Source organism: Rhinolophus hipposideros (assembly GCF_964194185.1).
Source record: "Rhinolophus hipposideros genome assembly, chromosome: 11".
NCBI classification, from domain to species: Eukaryota; Metazoa; Chordata; class Mammalia; order Chiroptera; family Rhinolophidae; genus Rhinolophus; species Rhinolophus hipposideros.
In genome coordinates this window covers 8,175,555-8,197,458 of record NC_138057.1, presented here as the reverse complement: position 1 = coordinate 8,197,458, position 21,904 = coordinate 8,175,555, and the positions used below count along the sequence as shown (strand labels likewise).

Genomic DNA, 21,904 nt, shown 5'->3' with positions numbered 1-21,904 from the left:
CACAGCTGGTGCTGTGGGTCATCCCAGGCTCCTTAGGAAGGTCAGGGCTTTCTGCAGAAGGGCACTGCAGTGGTGGAGAAACAGACTCAGGGGTGCCTGCCTGGCTCCAGACTGCCTCTACTGCTCACAAGCTGTGTGACCCTCTGTGCCTCAGTGTCTTCCTCTACAAAACAGATGATAACAGTACTTACCCAGAAGGGTTGTTGAGCGGTTAAATGAGAAAATCCACTTGAAGTTTAACAAATGTCACATAGTAAATCCTCAGTAAACGGGAGCCCTTGCCCTCAGAGTCCAAGCCTCCCAGGGCCTGTTCTACAGAGGAAATAGGTTTACAACCGCCAAGGTCCCTGTGTGTTTTAACACGCTCTTGGAGGAAGCGGTGTGGAAAATGGATTAAGGAGGGAGGAGGCCAAAGCCTAGGAATCCAGGGAGCAGTCTGCAGGGGTCCAGATGGGAAGCGGAGGGGCGAGAATTCGGGCCTTGGGCACCGGGATTCGGGAAATATTTCGGAGACGTTCTCTCCAGGACTTGATAACAGGCTGGGAACCGGCACTTGGCCGAGGGCGCCGGCTTTGCTGGCGGGAGGAAGGTGGAAGGCGGGCAAGGCAGCTGCGGGGGAGATGTGGCGGCTCGGCCCGGAGGTGCAGGGGCGGGCTCAGGCTGGGGGTGGAGTATTTCAGCACGCGGGGGGCCTGCTTCCCGGCGCAGCTGGCCCCTGTCGGGGTGCGGGGAGGCGAGGCGCTAAGCCGTTTGCTAACTCGGACCGTCAGCTCCGCGGCCGTCGGGTGTGCGCCGCAGGGGCGCCCAGGGCCTCTAGCTGACAGCAGGCTCGGGGCGGCCAGGAGGTCCACCTCGCCGACCTTTCCGTCCACCTCCCCGCGCCTCCGCCCTCCTCATTCCCGTGACCTCAGTCGCGCTCGGGATCCAGCAGAGGCTGGTTTCCCAGCGGGCCGCCCGCCAGACCGCAGGAACCGCCGCGGTTCACAGCCAGAGGCCGCGCGCAGTCCGCGGTCCGGGAGCGACCGGCGCGGGCGGCGGGCGGGGGACCCTGTCGGCGCGATCCCCTCTCCCCACCCCGGCCCTGGCGGCGGAGGGCGCAGGGGCGCCTGTCACAACCCGAATTCCGCCCCCGCGGGGCTCAGAAGTGGTGTCCGCGCCGCCCCGCGTGTGAGCGCGCGGGAGGGCCGAGCCAGCGGGGAGCGCCGCCCCGCGCACCGCAGTGGGGTTGCCCCGCGCCCCCGTCCCCCCCCCCGCACCCCCGCTCGCGCTCCCCCCGCCCGCGCCCCCGTCCCCCCCGCGCCCCCGCCCGCGCCCCCGTCCCCCCCCGCGCCCCTCCCCCCGCGCCCCCGCCCCCGTCCCCCCCCCGCGCCCCCGTCCCCCCCCACGCGCCCCCGCCCGCGCCCCTCCCCCCGCGCCCCCGCCCCCGCCCGCGCCCCCCGCCCGCGCCCGCGCCCGCGCCCGCGCCCCCCCCCCCGCCGCCCCCCCCCCCCCGCCGCCTGCTCGCGCCTCGCGCCCCGGACCGCGGGGCTGGGTATAATCGCTCGCTCCAGGCTCCCGGAGCTCGAGGGGAGGCAGAACCCTGCAAAGCGCTGCTCCTCCGCCTCCCGTGCCTCCCTCTTCGGGGGGAGCCGGGTGGTGAGCAGCAGCAGACCACCCATCGCTTCCTGCGCACGAAGGCACTTGGGGACTTTTCTGAGGTTTGCGACTAATGGCAGATAACGCGCCCTCGAGGCGCAAGCCCTCGGATTTGCTTTTCTATTTCCCATCAATACGACCGAGTGTAATTTCATTAGCTTTCTTTCTCTTTTCCCCAAAAGGAGAAAAAGACCCCGATTCGGAGGAGCAGACAGTCTTATCTTGCTGTGGGGAGAGGGGGGCGGTACGAAAGCGCCTCGGGTGTGGTGGCACCGCAGCAGAGTTTGCAGCCACGATCCTCAGCGGTGGGGGGTGGCCTGGTGGAAGCAATTTCTACCTATATACGCTCTCTAATGTTTGCCGGCCCTGCGGGAGGGGCAGGCCATACCCTCGGCGACGCTCCTAGGGATGGGTGTGCAGGGCCGAGCAGCAGCCGGGCGACGGGTGGCTGACACCATCCCACAGAGTAACAGGCGAGGGAGGACAGGACAAACAGCCACCCCGCCCTCCTTGGCTGCACTCGGGCCGTGTCCAGGGCTGGTATCAGGCGGGAAATCTCCGCGTGCTTCTGCGGGTCCCAGACACTCAAGACTCTCTGTCTGGCTCGCTCTCTCTCTCTGCCCTTTTGCCCTTCATCCCCCACCAACCTCCGAGTGTATCTTGGAGGTTAAGTTAATTGTAGGAAGCTCGTACTTTTGGCCAATCCAAAACAGATTTCTCTATTAGGGCCACATTCCTGCTTGCCTGGGGTTTGAAAGGCTAGGGTGGGACGGGAGGAAGTGGTGTTCTGGCCTTCCCATTCTCTCAGGCCTGGCCACCAACCCATGCCCCAGAATTTGGGGGTGGCCTTTTCTGATCATTCCAGCCCAAAGCATGTTTCCTCTACCTCTCTGGACTCCGGGAGCCTGCCTTCTGTCCAGCACGTCTTGTACCCTTCTTCACAGGCCCTGGTAGGGGACACTGAGCTTCCTGAGACCTGCTTGTGCACCCCAACACCCCACAACACAGGGCTGTGCCCTAAGAACTGCAGGAGCTGCTATGTCTTTCAGGGCAATGTGGCAGCCCTGGGCTATTTCAGGAAGTAAGTGGCACTTCTGCAAGGGCTTCCTGGGCTGGCTGGTTTTGCCTTTTCCCGGCAGGTCAGTGAATTGTTGCCCCAGACCATACCGTGCACGGTGATCTGGCTTCTGGAGTGTCCCAGGTATGACATTCAGAGCTTCCTCCCTCACCTTGCTCAGCCTGTTGAATTTTGCTGATGGGATTTCCCCCCAAATGGAGCAGGACTGTGAGGTTTCTACTAAAACAGGGGGATCCAGGAGTTCAGAGGCCTGAGTGTGATAGTGTCCGGGGAGAGGGGTTGGGGAGGGAAAGCTATTAGGTTGCTGAACAGGGTGCTTGGGGGGAGAGGGAAGGCTGGGGTTGGGGGTCAGGCACGGACCTAGAGGGCACCTGGAGCTTCTCAGGCAGACCACGTCGTCGGGCATTAGCAATGTGGACAGAGGGCAGTGGCTGGGGGAGGAAGGCAGAGTTGACTATTGGAAGGGGGCAGGTGGCTTTCTCATTTTCTTTGGACTGATAAAAAGTGTATCAGCAACTCATCTCGGCAAACAAGGCCTTGACCCCTCAGCGCCAGCCACACCACTTGCAGATGTTATTAATTTACTCAGAGAAGTGGTGTCAGGGCTTTAAGGGAACCCTAAGGAATTCAAATGCAAATCTCTCAATATCTTGCCTCAGTTTCCAACATTAATAACTGCATTGAGTGCTAGCAGCCAGAAACTGTATCATTGCTTTAAAGAGAAGTAAAAAGACAGATTGTAGCAATTAGGCTCACAAAACTTGAATTTGGAAGGTTTTTTAGTAATGATCTCATCCCTGTGGTTTTCAAACTACTGCGCCCCGGAACCACAGTGCAGCTGCTTGAACCAACAGACCTCCATTTTAATTGCCTTAAATAATTGAGCTTCCTTAAATTTAGAGTTCAGTTGCTTAAAAAGATGCTTGAACACCATGGATACAGTCCATCTCAAATGTAAAGGGGAAACAGGCTGAAAGTAGCCAGGGGATTTGCCTGGGGCCACCTATTTACTTGGCAGAACTTGGTGACACACAGCCAGTGGGTTGGGGTAGGAAGGATTCTTACTGTCCACCCTTCATTGGGTCTGTTCCCAGATTCATCAAAGGTTCAACCAAATCTTGCAAGTGCTCCACTGCAGGGAAAGCCAACCCTCACAGTCGCTCTTCTGACACGTTCTGACTGGCTCCTTTCCACACTGGACCCTGCCCTCTGCGTGTCCCCTGTCACTGGTCCTGCGTGATAATAATGACTGATGTTTCACTGACAACTGCTGGAAAGTAATTTTCAAACTTCAGCTCTGTATTTTTGCACCCATTTTGACTATTACTGATAAAAATCTCTGTAAAATCACTTCGTTATATCTGAAGAGTATAGAACTGGTATTTGTATGAACATTTTTTGACTGAAGGTCATGTCTATGTAAAAACTTTAAAACGTACTTTATTTTATGAGAGATGCACTTTTATTGAAATGTCTGAACTCACCTGTCTGGTGTATGAACTCCAGTGAAGCGATACCTACTTGCTTATCCGAATTCCTTGAACAGCTGATTGCACAACTAGCTGACGATGGTCATGTGTCAAGTCCACCAGGCTGCACAACATGTTCATTTTGTAGCAAGCACCTCAGTGGTGAAATGTAGCATCTGATAAGTCTGAACATGACTCAACTGCAAGTAGCAAAAACAAAAAAAAACCCCAACCAACTAACAAACAAAACACACAAAAACCAGTGATTTTCAAAATGTGGTTCCCAATCATTAGTGGTCACAAAATCAAGTTAGTGAGTTATAAGAGCATTAAAAAACACAGGTGCAAGTAGCAAAAACAAAAAAAAACCCCAACCAACTAACAAACAAAACACACAAAAACCAGTGATTTTCAAAATGTGGTTCCCAATCATTAGTGGTCACAAAATCAAGTTAGTGAGTTATAAGAGCATTAAAAAACACAGGTGCACAAGAGTGAAAAGTGCAACAGAAGACAAAAGTATCACAGAATGTAGTGTGCCTCAGGGGAAATAAACATTGTATTTCAATCACATACATACGTATTAATACATATATACTGGTCATGACATAAAATATATTTCACAGCCCTCATACTTGGCTATTCAGTCCCCTGAGAAAAGATTTCTTTTTTTTTTTTTTTTGATTTCTGGGCAATGGCTCCTCATCCTGGGTCCCCTGAACGCCCTCTCCCCTTAATACAGTAAAAATGTCCTCTGAGCACCACCATTTCCTGATTCATGCCTATTTTCTGGACACTTCCTCCTGTCATAGCCCTGCGAGCTCAACTGAGGGACAGTTTCTCCAGTGCATTTGAACGTGGGTCCGGAGAGCCACAGGTCCCTGCTACCGTGTGCCAGGCATGATGCCAGGGACTGCACAGACATGACCCTTACGGATAGCCTTTCCTTTCTTTTCTCTGTAGCAGTACCACACCTGTACACCTCAAGCTCCTAGCACAGTACACACATGGGCTGAGGGGATGTTTCCAAATAAATGAATTTGACATTGAGCACGCGCCATTGGTTATCAATCATATAAATTAAATCCAACAAAATATATGTTTCAAATAAGATGTTTACTCATTCCTTTATACTGGAGATAGAAAATTACTATACAAAGCTTGACTTGTGTTGATTAAATCATAATAGTTACATAAAAAGTTGAGACTGGCGTCCTGTGGTGAAGGTAGTAATGATATTACTGCATCACATCATACGGTAAAGTTACACAACATTACCCTTTGATTTTGAGCAGTTATAAACTTACTATCCTAACACAATACCATACATTCAGTTCTAGTAATTACTGTCATAATTTAATAATAGTAATTTAATAAATAGTAGTACATGATACTGAGGGAAAAGGAAAACAGTTAACTTAATAATTTTCCAAATGTTAGTAAGAAAGAAACACATCAATGGACACATGAATTGGAGGGTGAACATAATTTGGTTTATGATTCAATAGAATTTGGGAGAGTGAACCAAAGTTTTTTAAATTAGAAAGATGCTTATGTTGATCAAGTTCATGCTCTTCACCTTCCGTATTAGGAAACAGCTGTACACCAGGGTGAGTGACTTACCCAAGGTCACATAATTACACAGTAAGAGACATGCCCCAGGTCTCCTGATAAATACAGAATCTTTTCCATTCCATAATGGAGGTTTATACTATAATAAAATCACATTTTTAAAAAGATTCGATAAAATATCCAGGAAAGCAAATGACAACATGACAACATTTTAGACTTGAAACAACAAACCTAGAGCCAGAGTTTAAAGCTAGATGTTCACAAGTGTGTTCAAGTTAACATAATTAGTGTGGAACACAGGGCTGTAAAGATTGACGGCAGAAGTGCATCGGTGAAGTGCTTCATTTGTGTGTTTATTTTTGCGCATTACTTGTGTTTTCATCTGTATCACTTGAGTTAAACTTTTTCCACAAAAAGTTCTCATTGGATTTCCAAAGAGGAGCGTCTAACTCCTCTTTCTTTTTGGAGGAGGCAGCAAGGGGTGCTTTTGCACACAGAGTCTCTATTGCTGCCAAGTCGGTGAGCTTACTAAGACTGTCGTCATTCTGCTCATTCAAGATGTCCCAGAAATCTTTCGGTCTCTGTTTTGCTTTTTGCATGGGCCCTGAAAGAACTTTCTTTGGCAGTCGTGTGGGACTGTTTCCGTGACTTTTAAAGAGGTCATCAAGAATAGAGGTGTCACCGAGCAAGCCTACCACAGAAATGTTTTCTAACGCTGGATTTTCTGTCTTTTTGTTTTCCACTTTGAAAAGGGGCCCATTTCTTGAAACGCCCGTTCTTGTGAGGTCCGGCTGGTTTTTCATGGTATTTTCTAACTCTGTCTCATATGCTCCAGACTTACTGTTCAGGAAACTGGATGCTGTAGTATCTTTGGATACTTGGCTGTTTTTCCCATTGTCAGTCTCTTGGGCAGAGCTTATAAGTAATTTCTTAGTTTCTGCATCATTAGAAAGCACCTCTTTACAGAAACCATGATTTTGAGGCTTAATTGATTTTTCTTTATATGTTTTTGTGCTGCAAATCTGAGAAGTTTTTTTGGTAGAATCTTTAAATGACGAAGTTTCAGAATCTGGAAGCCTTTCTTTTATCAGAGGTTCTCTCTTTTCAGACTTATTCATGACTTTCTTTCCTTCCTCATAGGCAGGTTTAATGAATTCTACAGCAGAATCTACAAAAAATTCTTTTACCTCTGGAAACTGAGAAGCATAAAAGTCTCTTAGCATTTTCTGTCGTTCTTCTGATGTGGCATTGGTTATATGTTTAGCAAATTCCTTTACAGGAGACAAATTAAAATAAGAAGCCATTTCTTCGAATTGTTTTCTGAAAATTTAATGAACAAAACCAGCGGTTATTTTCATTACAGTTTATTTTTAAAGAACTCATCATCAGTGATATAAAATATAGAAACAAAGCAATCTTATTCATTTAGCATACATTAGCTTATTTCCATAATAAAAATACATTCTACACTAGTAGAATGTGACCTCTTTCTTTACACTACTGAAAAAAATATTTTAGCTCATAAAATCAGCAGCTTTTTAAATTATTCTGATTTATACTATTAGGCATTTCCTGGGAATTATGGGATCCCAGCTGCTACTCCTCTAGTCAGCCAATTTATGACTGACCTGAGAATCATAATTTATGTAATCTGTATTTGAAAATCTATATTGCATTCAAGTTCCATGAAATAACATTGTCAAAGAATGGCCTTAATAAATAGAAAAAGAGAAAATTCAAGGAAATAAGAAAGGAATTTTTCACTTCTGTCCTTTTTTCCCTTCTTCCACACAAATGCAACACAGAAATTGTACACATTTTTTTTTTTTTTGATGAGCCTAAAGGAAAGTTGTAAACTGATAAACCTAGATTCTTTCTTCCCCCAAATGGTCTGAGTTCAGTATAGAGAGATAAACTAAGAAGTGAGATGCTATTTGAAGAAGCAAGTTTCATTCTCAGTATGAGACTAATAAAAGTTGTTATATGCATATGTGAGGAAATGGGCCTTCTGGAACCCTGGTAAGATGGAGGCAGAGAGATTGTTCAGGGACCCTGTGCACTAGACTCTGCTCTTTACTTCAGGTGAGGGTGCTGTGGACAGAACTGTGTCCCCCAAAAGTCTTATGTTGAAGCCCTAATCCCCAGTGTGACTATACTTGGACATAGAGCCTTTAGGAGGTGTAAAGGCACTAAGAGGTCATATAAGAAGTCAACAGAGAGCTCTCTCTCAGCCATGAGAGGACACAGTCAGGAGGTGGCTGTCTGCAAACCAGGAAGAGAGCCCTCACCAGGAACCAAATCAACTGGCACCTTGACCTTGGACTTCCTAGGCTCCAGAACTATGAGAAAGAAATTTCTGTCATTTAAACTCCAGTCGCTGGTATTTTGTTATGGAACCCTGAATAGATTATGACAGAGGGCATTGCTTTGCTGATGCTGAGTTTGGGTCAGGAGTCAGAAGAGCCCAATGCCTGTAAACATTCCTTTAAACAAAAGCCATAGATGGTGTTGCAGCACATGATTCAAAGTCCCAAAAGTTTTAGGATTATATCTACATTTGAGATATTTCCTTAAAACATTTGTTTGTTAGGCACTGTAGTAGGAACTATACAACAGTGAACAAGTCCTAGGCTCCTTCTCTTCAAGGACTTTATAGTCTAGCTGGGGGAGACAGATGCATGAAAATCAAACCAGAAGAGAGTGGTAAATGCCATGATGGAGGTTAATGCAGGGCTCTGTTGGTGCCCATAGAACAGGCCAGTGAGTGGCAGTAGGCAAGGCAGCAGGGAGGGCTTCTCTCATGTCACCTTGAGCCAGTCAGGTAAGATGAGTGAGGAAGCCTTCCTGGAAGAGAGGGTCTGTGCACAGGCCCAGTTCTGAGACGACCTGGTGCACAGAGGGGCAGTAGAAACTGCCAAGGAAGAGACTGAAAGTCACGAGGGGTCCATGTACCAATTTCAGAAGTCTGAATTTTATCCTGCACACAATAGAGAATCCTGAGGGTAAAATAATATATATATATTTAAATGTATAAGTAGGAGCTGTGAGGTCACTATTACTTTTGCCACCCAGACCAGGTTCTATAAAGTTTGTATTTCCTTTGATTTTTGTGGCAATCCATACTGCATGCTCATGACTTTCTTTTGTGGCTTCAGGTAAAGACCATGACTTCTGGTCCTCTCCACATGGGTCCTGGTAACTGCTCCAAATCCAGGCACTAGCTCTGCCTGATTAACAGCCACTTTCCTTGCCAACCAAATATTTAGTAACAAGCTTCCAAATTTCTGTCCTGGAAATTGCCAATGTTCTTGTTGGAAAAGCAACAAGCATGTTCTGAAAAGGTTCCAGTTGTCACTTCACATGAAACAATGAGGTATTATTTTGTTTATTAATCATCTCCAAATCCATTTTCGTGGTCTTTCTAATAAATATTTGTGCTGTGAGGATTACGTTATTGGCAAGGTTATGGGCTGATGTCTTTTATTTATCCACTGCTTGGTGGTGCCTCAGCAGTAGCCACAGGACTTTCACCTTTGCTGTACTGACCTTGCCCTTGACCCTGTGATTCTGTCACCTCCGGGAGGAGAGCTGCTTCCAACCCCATTTTATGCACGTCAATTATGTCGCATGGCTGCCCTTCACAGGATGAGTTATAATTGCAATTCATTTTATTTTGCCTTCTAACTTGCTTTCGTAATTCTTGGTCTTTAAAAGAATTTTCTGTAAAAATTTAAGGAACTGCAAGATACAACCAGGGGGTATAAGCTGGCCAGTTTGTGAGGAAAATTTAGTAGAGTAGACACTCATAAGCCACTTAGAGGGGAAAAAAAGGAAACCCAAAATAGGCATCTTTCAGTAAGTGCATCCAGAGTAGTTACGTATCATGGATAATATTTAAGTTTCTCTCCCCTTTTCTTGAGAAGTTGGGGGAACAGGGGTGGAACACAGCTAAAAGGATCATTTTCTCTCTGCCTAAGCTTTCTGAAGGGAAGGTAGGACTGAACGCTTTATTTAGACCATCTGTGGGGCTGTAGAATGGAACAGGCTAGATTCTCATAACTAGGATGGTGAGCAGGGAAGAGGTGTCAACTGTTCGGACACTGTTCCCTAGTTCAAATGTTCGCATTCTAATATTAGACACCCTTCTCTTTTCTACTCAGCACGAGGCATTTATTCCCTAGGCTGGGTAGAGAAAAAAAGAAGAGAGGCAAAACTAACCATTGTTAATCCTTTACTTATATTTTTATATACCATGCTAAAGGGGATGACAACACATGTTCCTCAAAGACTGGTAAATACATAGTAGGTGGTCAACCTCCTAGCAAAACCATTTCCTAAAGTGAAAAGGCACACCTGGTAAAAATCATTGTTATAGATCTGTTTGTGAGGAGATGCACTGCTGTAGCAATGTGGAGTGTTTACCTTTCTGGGCAAAGGTGGGCAGCGGAGAGCCATGCCCCAACCTGCCACAGCAGCACCCAAGGGGTCGAGGGACCAGCCTTCCTGAGGCAGCTAAGGACCAATCGCCTGGGAGTTGCCAACCCCCTGAGGGAAGCATATGGAACCCAGAAAGCCACCACGACTGTCCCCAGAGGCCATGAGAACTATTTTGACCTTGCCTCCCATCCCTGTTTACCGCAGTCTACTCCTTCGTTACCATAACCACTGGCATCCCATCTCCTTCTACTCTACGTCCTTGATCTAATCCAATCCCCCGACCATTCCTCAGTGCCCCTGGAACCAGGCTATGATCTACCAATTCCCCTGTGTCTTTTGTGCCGAACGGCCTCTCTGTTGCCTCGTGATACTGCCTCCTCCCATGTAGCCCTTGCAAATCAAGGCTCATACTTGACACCCTTCAACCTCAGGGTTCATGCTTCACATTGCTGCTTCCAGACCACTGTTTTTTCAAAAACTCTATCATGTTTATGCTATCCAGCTAAACCATTCTCTCCCCCATTTTGTTAACTCACTCCTTAGTTGCTTCCTGTTAGGAACTGAACACTGAAGATTCTGGATTAATGGTACTTCCTATCCGTCCCCTGCCATCATTCTTGATAATTATTATCAATATTCATGTGGACGTCTCACCCAACTCCTGGACCACCAATTTCTTACCTCACCTGCAAAGACTCAATTCCATGTCAGGCCCCTATTCCCAAGCTCCTACACTGCCACTGTCGTTACCACTAACCGCACCACCCCCAAACCCCTGAATTCAATCATCTCATGCTCCAACTCAGCTGCTCAGTTACCTCATGACACCAATGCTGGAATCAAGTTGTCCAATTCACCGCCTCTCTGCTTTCTCACTATCTCCTCGTCCAGCTTAGGTTCAATTTTATAATCACTCCTTCGCAAACATCCTTCACCTCCCTTACTTCTCTCTCCCTCCACTCTAACCCCTAGGAAAACCCAGCCACCTCCCTATTTTGTGTTTGCAACTGGGCCACTGAGGCTTGCTGAATGAAGTCTGCACGACCGCACAGGTGGTTTTCCTGGCCTTGCTCTCAAACAAGGACTTAACATCACCCAGGAATTCTAGTCCCACTAAAGTTGCTTTCCTACTTTATAAATGATTTCACAACTTCTCTCTCCCTAAATCTCTCTCGCGGTGAACTGATGACTTTCTCAATTAATTGAGGAAATATCACTATATCTGGGCCTGTCTTCATCTTTTCTCTTTCCGTGCCTCTCAAAGGCTAGAACTGGCCCGTGGATCCCACTCTGCACTACCTCCAGGACTGCATGCTGTTACCACCTTTCTGGCATGATCTCCTTTTTCCCTATTAGTCTGTTCTCCCAACATACAAACAGGTTCTGCCATCTTTCCAACTTAAAAAACCTACCCATGATCCCACAATGCCCTCCAGCTACTGCTTTTTTTTTTTGTAAAACTGGGCCATTTTAATATTCTTTACAATAGAATAAATAGTTCTCTTGATGACCATAGCCATGTAAGCTCTTTGGCAGTACTTAGAAACATCACAGTGAAGGTGGTTTTCCTGATTGGTGCGGAGTCTTCAATAATTATAAGGAGTTACTTGTATGAGACTGCTGTCAAACCAGTAAGACTGCAATTATGCACCCATCATTTTCAGCATTGTTGGTAACCTGGGCATATTTTCCCCAAATAACCTTTCCTCCTTGTGTCACAAGGCTGAACTCGCCCACGTCCACCTCAGTGAGCGTACCCTTGGTAGTAACACCCAAAGCTGTATACAGTGGAGATGAGGGAACTCTTCTTTACATCTGGTACTGGCAGGCAGAAGGTGGCTCTCAGTAGTTACATGGGCCTTCTGGGAACAGGAACCCCTCAGCCTAATAAATTTTTCATATTTAGGTGGTTTTTGAGTAAAGCCATCTCCGACAAAGCAGACTTTAGTAACCATCCTCTGCCATGCTTTCTTCTTTCTCTTTCCTGCTCTAATAACTTAATATCTCTGTTTCTCCCTGGGCACCAACTTTGGGCAGAGAGACTTCCCATTTTCCTACTTTCTCTTTTCATTTCTACTTAATCATATTGGAAAGTACTTTAGCTGGGGCCTGTCCCTCTCTGTCCAGTAGATAGCCTTGTGAAGTCTTTTCATCATTCTTTTGTTTGGTGTTTCTCTTTCCATGCATCTGATAGTCTTTTTCATTTGTCTTTTCTCAGCATGGCGCTCTTTATGGTAGAGCTTAGCTTTGAGACCAATCATCTTTTTTGCCTTCTTTAAATATTCATGAGCCTCTCGACCTTCCTTCTTTCTCTTTTTCTCATGGTAACCCAAACGATATCCATAGTGTTTATGGTATAACTCAATATATTCGTTTTATGGCATGGTTACACCTGCTGAGACACCGGGCGCAGTCCCTCTGGGCGTGAAGAAGCTCTCAGCTTTCAGGCCTCCCAGCTACTGCTACTTTTCACATCCAAACTTGAAGAGTTGTCACAGGGTCTGCCCATTCACTGTTTTTTGTTGTTTTTTTTTCTACTGGGGAATATTGGGGAACAGCGTGTTTCTCCAGGGCCCATCAGCTCCAAGTCGTTGTCCTTCAATCTAGTTGTGGAGGGCGCAGCTCAGCTCCAAGTCCAGTTGCTGTTTTTCAATCTTAGTTGCAGGGGGTGCAGCCCACCATCCCATGTGGGAATTGAACCGGCAGCCTTGTTGTTGAGAGCTCGCGCTCTACACGACTGAGCCATGCGGCCGCCCCCCATTCACTGTTTGTGCGCCTCACCCCAGCATGTGCCTACTCAGACTGCTCAGTAAGGCAGCTAATGAGCTCTCTGCTGCTAACTGCAGGGGGCACTTTCCCACGTCATCTGCGTCTGGCTCTTAGCAACGTTTATAAAGTTAAGAGCGCCCTCTTTTTCGAAACTCTTACTTCACTTGGACTTTAGGATCTTACACTACGCCTCCTACACAGTAGGCCACTGTCACCTCCAGGCTCAGTCCCGCGGCTGCTTCTTTCTTCTCTGTGCCCTGTTCCTAGGCAGTTACCCAGGTCTATGGCTCTAAAAACAATTTATCATCTCTGTGCTGATGACTTCTAAATTTATATCTCCAGTTTCCAAATCCCAGAATGGTATTATAGATCCACTGCCTATTTGACATGTCCATAGAACCTTAAATAAATTTAACACGAGCAAAAGAGAACTCTTGATTTTTCTTTTAAAACTCCAGACTGTTTCTCTCCTGTTTTTCCCCATTCAGTAAAATCCATCTGTTGCTCAAGACATAAAATTGAGAATAATCCTGTCTTCCCTCTTTTCCAACAACCAGTCTAACACCAAACAAATCCATCTGGCTGTGTCTCCATGGCAACCACTGTATTGCAAATCATCATCACCTAGTTCTTATGGTCTCCTCTAGTCCACTCTGCCCTCTTTCACACAGAAGCTGGAACAATCTTCTAGAAATATATATCAGATTATGTCATGCTTCAACAGCTTTCCACTGTATCTGGGACAAAACCCAAACTCTTCCCCACCATCTAGGAAGCTCTGCGTGCTCCAGCTCCATCTATATCTCTTACCTTCATCTCCTGCCGCTCTCTGCTTGGTTTATTATACTAAGTCTCTCGGTTCCTCAGACACACCAAACCTCTTCCATCCTCAGGGATGTTCTTACTCTGGTTCTTTGTTCAGTTATTCCTCACGACACAACTTAAATGTCACCTGTGTAGCGAGGTCTTCCCTGACTACCCAAAAGAAAGGTACCTGCACCCCTCCCAATCCCATTATTCTCTATCAAGGAGGTCTGTCCCCTTCTTTCTTATGCCATCTTAGAATCAGTTATTTATAAGTTATTTTTATTTTTGAAAATTTGGTGGTTCAATGCCAGCCCCATCCCACTGCACTGTTAGCTCTACTTATTTTTTTTTTTACAATGTATACTCAGCACCCAGCACAATGCCTGGGTGCATATTAAGTGTTCAGTAAATATCCAATGAGTAAGTGAATACAATGCACTTAAGAATATCATTTATCTGTATCAAGTGATTTACCAATTCAGGGATTAGCTTTCTAAAACCATCTAAAATATTGGGAATTTTATTTTTTAAACTGTACAAATTCATATTTTTCTGAATTTGATATTTTAAGATACCAGGTATGGTTAAAATTCAAATAATTTGTGTATTTTACTAAGGAGCTATATTTCTTTTGGGAATTATTCTTGAAGTCCAATGTTGTTACAGACGACATACCTGCGGATCCCTTTTGGTGTTTCTCCAAGTATAAATGTGGTCTGGTCTGTACGATAGACTTTTTTCTTCTTCTGGCTCACAGGATGTGAAATGTAAAGGGGAGATGAAATGCCTCCTTCACTTGCTTGTAGTTCTTTCTTTGTATGTGTCAATGTATCTGCCTTCATTTTTTCTTTATATGTCTGAAAAAAAGAAGGAAGCAAAAACTGTCTCAAAAAATAGTCATTTTTGGTCAAATGAGGCTGTGTTACTTTTCCTCAATACTCTTTATAATCAATCAAGTATTTTTATCATATTCTCCAACTGACATCATTGTTAGAAGATGTTAACCTAGATATTTAAAAAGAATATGTTTTAGAGCTTTCTTAAAGATATAAAAGTAATGGCAATATTATGATGTTTCCATTATATCTATGGTTTAAGATATATGTTAAAGATATATCTTTCTTAAAGTGATGACAACATGATATTTCTATTGTCAAGACTGTGGGCCTACTGACACAGGCTAATATCCACTATTCTAAATGAGGATAAAAATTGATAATTGTATAAATAATGGCATGAAAATGGGATATTTTAAATTTTTTAATTCAGTAATTTCTCTCATTATTGTTATTAATTTCTCTCATTATCATTATTAATTTCTCTCATTATCATTATTAATTTCTCTCAAAATTATTAACCAGACTTCCAGTTATTTAATTTTATATAAGTAGTCAAATTTAAAAAAACAACAATCTTTATGTGATCATTAAATAAGAAACCATTTTCACAAATCCTACTGTTCCTCTCTACTGGATTTCAAGAGTATTTAGTGATTTTTAAGATGCTAATATAAGTTGATTGAAATTATGGATAGAATTTTATTTATTTTACAGACTATGGGTTGCTTGCTTGACATAAATTGTTTAAAACAGTAGGTCAAGAAAAAATAATTTTAAACTATATGGTTCCAATTTCCCTGACAAGATGGTACACTGAATATGTGGAAAGTTGCCATCTCATTCCCCAAAGAGAAATACTGGATACAATTTGACGACAACAACAACAACATTGTATCTGAGCTAAAAGTAAGAAGGGATAATCTTTAGGTGCCAAAAAGAAGTAACATAGTGGTGAGTGGGAGCTGAAGCTCAGTACCCCTCCAAGGACAGGGTCTTAAGTTATAGTCTGCAGGGCCCCCATGTGTAGAGGGGAGATGAAAATGATTTAACTCTCTGAATTAAAAAACCAACCAACCAACCAACCAAAAACACAGCAGGAATTAAAAGGATATCCAATTTGCAAATTAAAGCTAGGGAAACCTGATAAAGACACAGGGTAGAAGCAGGCTACCTTCTTACTCTAGATAGAAAGAATCGCTGGCAAAAAACACCACACATAAATAAATAAATAAATAAAATAAAATAAATAAAAGGAACGCCCAGCCTGTGCTATTTGTGGAATCTTATTTTGTAGCACTTGGGAGGTATGGAAAAATCTAAGCTAAGAATTATCATAAAAAAACTGGCCTACAACTAGTGAAAATCATAGCTCAATGAGGGATGAATACAAAAATATACCATAGGAAGACTTCCATAATCTGGAAAATGCTTGTTATACCAATGGAGGTGGGGTGGGGGGAATTTAGGCAAAAATTATAAAGAACATATAAAACTCACCACCATGAAAGTGGGCAGATGCAACAAATGTGAGAATCAATACCTGAGAAATTATAGATAATAAAGCAATCTGAAAGAGACTTTAAACAATGAACATGTCCAGAAAGACAAACGAGGGGATAGAATTCATTAGAAAGAACTGGTTATTACATAGGCAGATCTGAGAAAAAAAACAAATACAAACTCTAAAACAGAAATACAGTTTTGAAATGAAAAATAGAGATAGAAACAAACTCAAAATATGAAGTTAAACAGCATACTAAACAGCCCTACAAAGATAGTTGATAAACTCATAGCATAAAGCAGTACAGAGATTAAACGAGAGAGAGAGAGAGAGAGAGAGAGAGAGAGAGAGAGAGAGAGAGAGAGAGAGAGAGAGAGAGAGAAGAGAGAAAGGAGGGCGGGAGGGAGGAAAAGAAAGAAAGGAAGACATAAAGAAGAAAAAGAAAAAAATTAAGAGATAGAAGATATACCAAAATTTCTAAAATACCAGGAGGAGAGAACAAATAAAATGGAAGAAATAATGCCAAAGAGAATGGCAGAGAATTGAAGAAGGCATGAATACTCAAACTAAAAAAAGGAGAATCTCTAGTGGAAAAAATGAAAATAAATTTATACTTTGTTATATCACAGAGAGAGGGAATATCTTTAAAAAATACCAGAGAAGACAGGCTACCCCACAAAGAAATGACAATCAAACTAAAGGCAGACTTCTGATTAACATTACCACTACCATGAGAAGATAATGAGATGTCTTCAATGTGCAGAGAAAGAAAAAACTGTCAACCTAGAATTCTACACCCAGTTAAACTATCATTTGAGAAAATTTTCAGACATACAGAGACTGCAAGAGTTTACTAGACAAAGATTCTTGCTGATGACATATTTTTCTTTTATAGGAGTTCAGTGCGATTGAAGTGGCACATATCAATGAATGTGGGTAGAGAATAGCTTTTCATTTTACAAATATTTACTAAGCACTTATGTTCCTGCTACCATGCTCTGCAGTTGAGAACAAAGATATTTACAAATACAAAGATACAAAATACCCTTATATATACATATACAAGATACCCTTTAGGGACATAAAATTGACAAGTTCATTTCTTTAAAAAAATGGTACATTTAGATTTTTTCATTTTTAAAATAAATCATTTATATCAACTCATATTCCAGGTTCATTTTACTGAAATAAACTGAACATAAGACAAAACATAAGACATAACTATATGCTCTTTATTAGCAAACCATTTCTAATGAAAATAAATTGACTTCTTTCAAAGTCTACTGTGACTCAAACAAACACAAAATGTTCAAAGTACTTTCCTTAAAGACATAATTTCTTAAATTTTAAAACACGAAGAGAGGAAAATGCTGATCTTTAAAGATAAATTTGAAAGAGATTTGATGCATTTATTTTACATTACAAGCAAGTAAGATGAATGTTAAAAGTTCCTAATAAAAAGGCTCATTATCTTAGATGATCCCCAAGAAAGAATTACCCATTCTTTCTTGGAGAGATGGGAATGTTTACATGAGGGTAAAAGGAATAAACAGAAAGAGAAGGAAGTGGGCCAACCAAGAACACTCCCTGCAATATACTACAATTTAAATGATTGCGCTGGGCCTTTCTGACACTGGCAGCATTACAAAGCTCATATTTTGTACAGATACAGTTTTCATAAATCAGTTTTATGAATTCTTCAGGAAGATTCAGCTTTTCTAACCACAGCTATCAGACATGTGGATCTTTAGTTTTTTCCACATATTCTACATTTTAAAACCTGATTATTTTATACAACAGTAAAACGGGGAAAGCATTTGTCTCCCACATGGGCTTAATATCCTATCTTATATTAAAAAAAAAAATTTAGGTTCATATTTCCATTTTCGAAAGAAGGCTGTGAAACAAAATTTTGTTAATTAATAAACATTTGGTGCTCTTCTTATAAAATCTAGTTTCACTACTTTACAGTAAAATAGTATCCTTTACGATTGCATCCAATCCAATACAGATTAATTCCTTTACAATAGTATCCTTTAGTGATACAAGGAAAATAGTGCCATAGTTGCAGTTGCAGTTGTAGTGACAGTTATAATTTATTATAAAGCAAAGTACAGGGACTATGGCCAGATTATGTAAACTGGACTCAAACTCATTCATTATCATTATGTCAAATCCATGACCTAATTCCTGGAGACACATCAATAGCTGGCACAGATAATGCTGATTCCTTCTTCTCTGCTCATCTATACCCCCATGGAGCAGGGGAATTGGAGGGAACAGTGCTCAATGAAGCAGAACGACCTGATAGGGTGTGCAGGCTGTCCACAGTTGGCTACCAGAAATTACTGAAATGTTTTGTGAAGCAATTTTGGAATGAATCTATCTGTGGAGCTGGTTTCTCCAGAAAACACCTTACAGAGAGCATATGTCAGAACAAAGAGCAATGTGTTTTTAACAGTGACATGTACTGTTTTTCCCATAACCAGATGGTTAGGCTGGATTAGTTATGGAGGAAACTGGAAGCAGGAAGGATATATTCAACGGCTGGAAGGTCCTGATGGTTTTGACCCACTGAGTAGACTGAGTAGAATAATTAAAGTTTGGATTTTAAAATCACCAGAGGATGTGCCCACCATAGGAGAGCTCTTTGGTCTACACTTTGTTCCTGAGAGTAGCACAGAATGTCACACTGTGGTCACTGCTGCCGGTGGGCATATGTGTTGCCACAGGCCACACTGACCTGATCACACCAACTTTGCCATAAAGCTTAAAAACATCGAGTGCTCTTTCGTTTTTTTCCTCATTAAACCTTAAATGGTGAAGTCTGAGAGGCAGCAATGCTTTTGTTTACACATCTGTTCAAACAAAAGATTAAAAACCTCTCTTTGGGTAAGGGCCAACCCTGTAAACACATAAAAAGTTATAAACTTGCTTGTCTTTGCAAAGCAGGGAATCAGGGGTACTATGAAAACATATAACACATGTAAATAAATTCATTCCAACAGCATCTGAGAGCCTAAAATGACAATAAGTTTTAAGGATCTTTGTACAAGTGTGAAAAAGCCCTTTCTTCAAAGTAATCATTCAAGATATCTGGCTGGAGGTAGGAAATGTTACTGTAAATGCAGTTTTCCAATACTCAACAAACACCTAAGGCAACCATGCTACCCCCTTCACTCACTCTCTAGAGAAAAGGCAGCTGGTTAGAGGACCCACCACAAATATATACTGAAGTCAAATTTTCTGTATATGTTTAAAAATGACATTCAAATCTGAAAAAAAAAAAAAAACCACTTGAGGCAAATCTAAAACTTTTTGGGGGGTGAGAGAGAGATTCAAGTTTGTAACTATGATTCTGACAGCGTCGGGAGAGCATACACTATACAAATAGAAACATGAAAGCCCCATCTCCCTGGGATCTGTTAACGGGAAGGCACTGCATTCATGACCACAGCAGCCGACCTGTGGGAAAGGGCCAGGTGAGATGGTGGCCGTTACCTTCACCAAAGCCTGCAGATGAGCAATGAGGAGTGCTCACTCATTCCCTCAGCCCTCCACAGGCAGGTGGCCAGGGTGTAAAGTACCTCTAATACCTCCTACAAAGGCTAGGGCAGGATCGGGGCTTTTCGGGGAGATGTCTGAGCACTGGACTCAGCACCACAGGCCCGGGGCCCGGGCCTTACCCAGCCACATGCTGTATAAACTTGGGGAGGTTTTATATCTTTTTGAGCCTCATTATCCTGGGGGATAATGAGGGATTTGGGGATCAGGATCTAGGGATGGGGAATTTGGATCTGGAGCTCCCATCTGTCTCTTCCATATTTAAAATTCATAATTCTACCAGTCTTTATAGACATTCCAGAAAGTAGCAATGAATAAATAGGTCCTTAGCATCTTGTAGCCCTGATCTCAGCTTCAAATCTTTATATGTATGTTTTATTTATATTTCTGTAAAATTTTCTCTAAAGACTACTTGAATGTTCTATGTTACATAGTACCTGTTATATGAAAAGATCACAGAAGGGTGGTGTCGACGGAAAAAAAAAAAATTAAAAGCCTTGCTTGGCAAGCACCCCCCGCTGCCTGCCTTTCCGGTGGCTGGCACTTCCCATGAGATTAGGCACCTCACTTCCCTCTTCCACGGCCTCCAGCTAGAGTAAATACAGGCTGATTTGGTTACAAGGCCACCAATGGCTCTCCAGCATCTAAGGGAGACTATGTGAAGCACCATGCCACAGAAGACACAGAGACACTGCGACTCGTTGTGATGTGTGATGCAGATTATCATTAATTAATAAATAATTCATAATACATAATAAAACCCTTAAACCTCTGAATAATTCACTTTTTTAATAAATTAGATTCCCTATAACCACATCATTTTTATTCTCTCCTATTCTGATTTGCTTTCTTGCGTCATGTAGGGGAGGAAGTAAAGCTTTCACATAGAGAAAGGCCAATTGTAAGCATGTCCCACTAGCACTGAATTTAATGATCAGGTGACTCTCTTCATATGATCTTTAAGTAGTAGTTCTGAAGCTTTTTGGTCTGTGGGGTGGGGCACAAAAACATAACCTTTTCCCCACCTTCTGTTTTTCTAGCTGGGCTAATCATCAAATTAACAGAGGCAGATTAACAGGAGAAAACGTCTACAGTGTACATTGGATGTGTCATAAGATATGAGACCCAATGATTCATTGGGCAGTTGAGGTTTAGATGCCACTTTGGGCAAAGGATGAGGGGGTATTCATTATTTTACCTGGCAGCAGTAACAGGATAGCCTTAAATACTGAATAAGATACAGTAAGATATATATTTCTAATTCCATTTTGAAGTAGTTAATGCTAAATATTCATGAAAACTGTTTATATAACTGATTTTGATTCCGATAGTAACTTGGCTACTAGATGAGTAACACCTTTAAAATAAAACATCAACTTACCAATAATCTTGCCATAAAAGCTGTGAGAACTGACTCTGGTTATGTTAAAAGGAATATTATCTTCCTCGGGAAATTTGCAAAACTATCACAAATTCCATATTTAATCAAGGACCACAGTTCAGACATATTCATCCTGCCTAAAACCAGTCCACCACACAAGAATTTATGCTTATACCAATAAACTAGAGTCATTCTTCACATTTTCACTTATAGAATCTTTTTGAGAAGGCTTTATTTAGCATCTACCAGAATTTTAATTAAAATCAGTAGGTCCTGTTGATGTAGGATCTGCCGGCAATTTCTGTGTGTGGGTCGGGATTGTGCTTCGTGAAGCTGAAGAATGGACATGTGGACCAGGCAGAGGCAAACAGTTGTAAAGGAAGATAGTTTATTAAAAGCAGGAGAAAGTTTATAGCTCCCAAGCAGGAGAGGGTACCGGAAACTGAGAAGCTCACTAGCTAAGGCAAAAGCTTGTGTTTATATACCTTTATTTCTACCTGGGAGGGGGAATGCTGGAGTGCTGGTGCTTACTGTTAAAGTGTTTATTAAATTCCTTCTGTTGTGTAGCCTGGGGGAGGCTTTTCAAAATGTCCTTTGAAATGTCTTTGCTGCCTTGGGGCATGATTGATGTTTCTGTTTTGTGAAGAGTGTGTTATTTTGAAAACTTAAAAAAAAAAAAAGGCCAGTGTTTTGTTTTTGGTCAGTGTTTTGTTTTTTGCTCAGTTCACTAGGGAATTCCTGACTGCCTGATGTCATACTAACTAACCTGTCTCAATGTGACTAACAGACTAAGATGCAGTTCCTAAAGCAAAAGCGTTTCACAGTCTCACCAGGGAAATGGTGTCAGGCGTT

The 21,904-nt window shown here is 42.9% G+C and overlaps 1 protein-coding gene and 1 pseudogene across 4 annotated transcripts in view; both read right to left on the bottom strand.

Annotated features, from left to right (window-relative positions):
- Positions 1–4,864: 4,864 nt before the first annotated feature.
- The window catches only part of ERCC6L2 (ERCC excision repair 6 like 2), a 119,355-nt gene continuing 102,315 nt past the window's right edge, over positions 4,865–21,904 (bottom strand). For all 3 annotated transcript variants that reach the window (XM_081066810.1, XM_081066809.1, XM_081066811.1), the window contains exons 18-19: positions 14,443–14,624; positions 4,865–7,074 (exon numbers count right to left, since the gene is read on the bottom strand). In XM_081066810.1, the coding sequence (XP_080922936.1) occupies positions 6,108–7,074; positions 14,443–14,624 (1,149 nt within the window). In that variant the 3' untranslated portion in view covers positions 4,865–6,107. The remainder of the gene's footprint in view (positions 7,075–14,442; positions 14,625–21,904) is intronic.
- Positions 11,815–12,566, bottom strand: LOC308504687 (ribosome biogenesis protein NSA2 homolog; annotated as a pseudogene). The gene has a single exon. The product of its transcript is annotated as a ribosome biogenesis protein NSA2 homolog (transcript).